Below are 1,364 nucleotides of genomic sequence, written 5' to 3' on the forward strand. Positions count from 1 at the left end.
TAAACTTTAAGTTTTGTGTTTAAATATGATTTAAATAAATATGAATATAGATTCATATTTAAAAGCTTGAAAAGTTTAGAGAACGGTCAAAAAGTCAACATGTTGATTTTGAACTTTGACCGGATTTATATTCAAATATGATTTGAATTTTAGAGAAATGAATACGGATTCATACTCGGGAGGTTAGAATTAGTCAAGACGGGAAAATTAGTAAAAAGTCAAAAAGTTGACATTTGACTAAGAAAAGTCAAAGTTTAACTTTGACTTAAGTTGGTCAAATGACCAAAATACCCTTTTGACTAATTTCTTAATCACTAAATGTTAGTGGGCGATGTGGCAGCCGATTATGAATTGAAGACCACTAATTTCATTAAGAGTTAATGATTTGATTAGGTGGTGATTAGATATGAAATAATTTACATGCAATTTGCATGTAAATTTCATATAAAACTTCTCATTACCGAATGAGAAAAGGAGGAGGTTTTCTCTGAATAACAACACCTAAACGATACACTCCCATCTCTCTCTAAATTTATCTTTGCATAACCGAGTCCCACAACTCCGTTCTTGATCCTGAGCATGGTAGGTCAACTTGGTGGTTGTCCTTGTTCGTGATATTCAGGCAAAGAAGTGTTGGATTAAAGAAGAAGTTCAGAACTACAAAGGTAAGGACATCTTTTACCTTTTGGCTTTTCGTTTAGGTCCATCGCATAGTAGAAGCATGTTAACTTCTAAATCGTTTAGATATATATAGAGTAAAGCATTATCCTTTAAATTCCGCTGCTGCATGTCTCTAATGTTTTTTCCATCAATTTATTAGAATCAAAATTAAAATCAAAATCAAGGCAATGATGATACTCATCACTTCCAAGATGATCTTCATGATGGATTTAATCAAGACAATATGGACAAAAATGATGATCATCAGAATAGAGAAGATATGATGAGCAATGACCAGCCATGTGTTGAAGAACAACACACTCAAGATCATAACGTGGAAACTCAAAGGTTAACATTTCATACATTGTTTATTGTTTTATAATGTTGAAAATTGCTTACATTCTGAATTAGTAACAATTGTATTTTTTTCTTATTCTCATTTTTTTTCTAACTTTGTTTAGGCAACATCAAGAGGAATCCGGTAGTGTTATAAGCATAGACGGTAGGGATGCAAACTTGCTACTGACTATTAGAGATATATCAGATAATCTAAACGCTCAAAGTCGGAAGGAAAAAGACCTGCCAGAAATGATTACTACCCTTCCACTTGTGAGCCAACCTCTGCCACTTTGTAAGATACTACCATCATCAAGTAGTACTCTCAACCAACCTGCAATGGCTCCATTGGATCAAACTGTACAAAT

The 1,364-nt window shown here is 33.1% G+C and overlaps 1 protein-coding gene across 1 annotated transcript in view; it reads left to right on the plus strand.

Annotated features, from left to right (window-relative positions):
- The first annotated feature begins 904 nt into the window (after positions 1-904).
- LOC127148976 (uncharacterized) overlaps positions 905-1,364 on the plus strand; it is a 6,098-nt gene continuing 5,638 nt past the window's right edge. The window contains exons 1-2 of the mRNA XM_051083414.1: positions 905-1,008; positions 1,122-1,364. The exon at positions 1,122-1,364 is cut by the window's right edge and continues 7 nt beyond it. Of these exons, the coding sequence (XP_050939371.1) occupies positions 905-1,008; positions 1,122-1,364 (347 nt within the window). The remainder of the gene's footprint in view (positions 1,009-1,121) is intronic.

This window comes from Cucumis melo, chromosome 4 (genome assembly GCF_025177605.1).
Source record: "Cucumis melo cultivar AY chromosome 4, USDA_Cmelo_AY_1.0, whole genome shotgun sequence".
NCBI lineage: Eukaryota > Viridiplantae > Streptophyta > Magnoliopsida > Cucurbitales > Cucurbitaceae > Cucumis > Cucumis melo.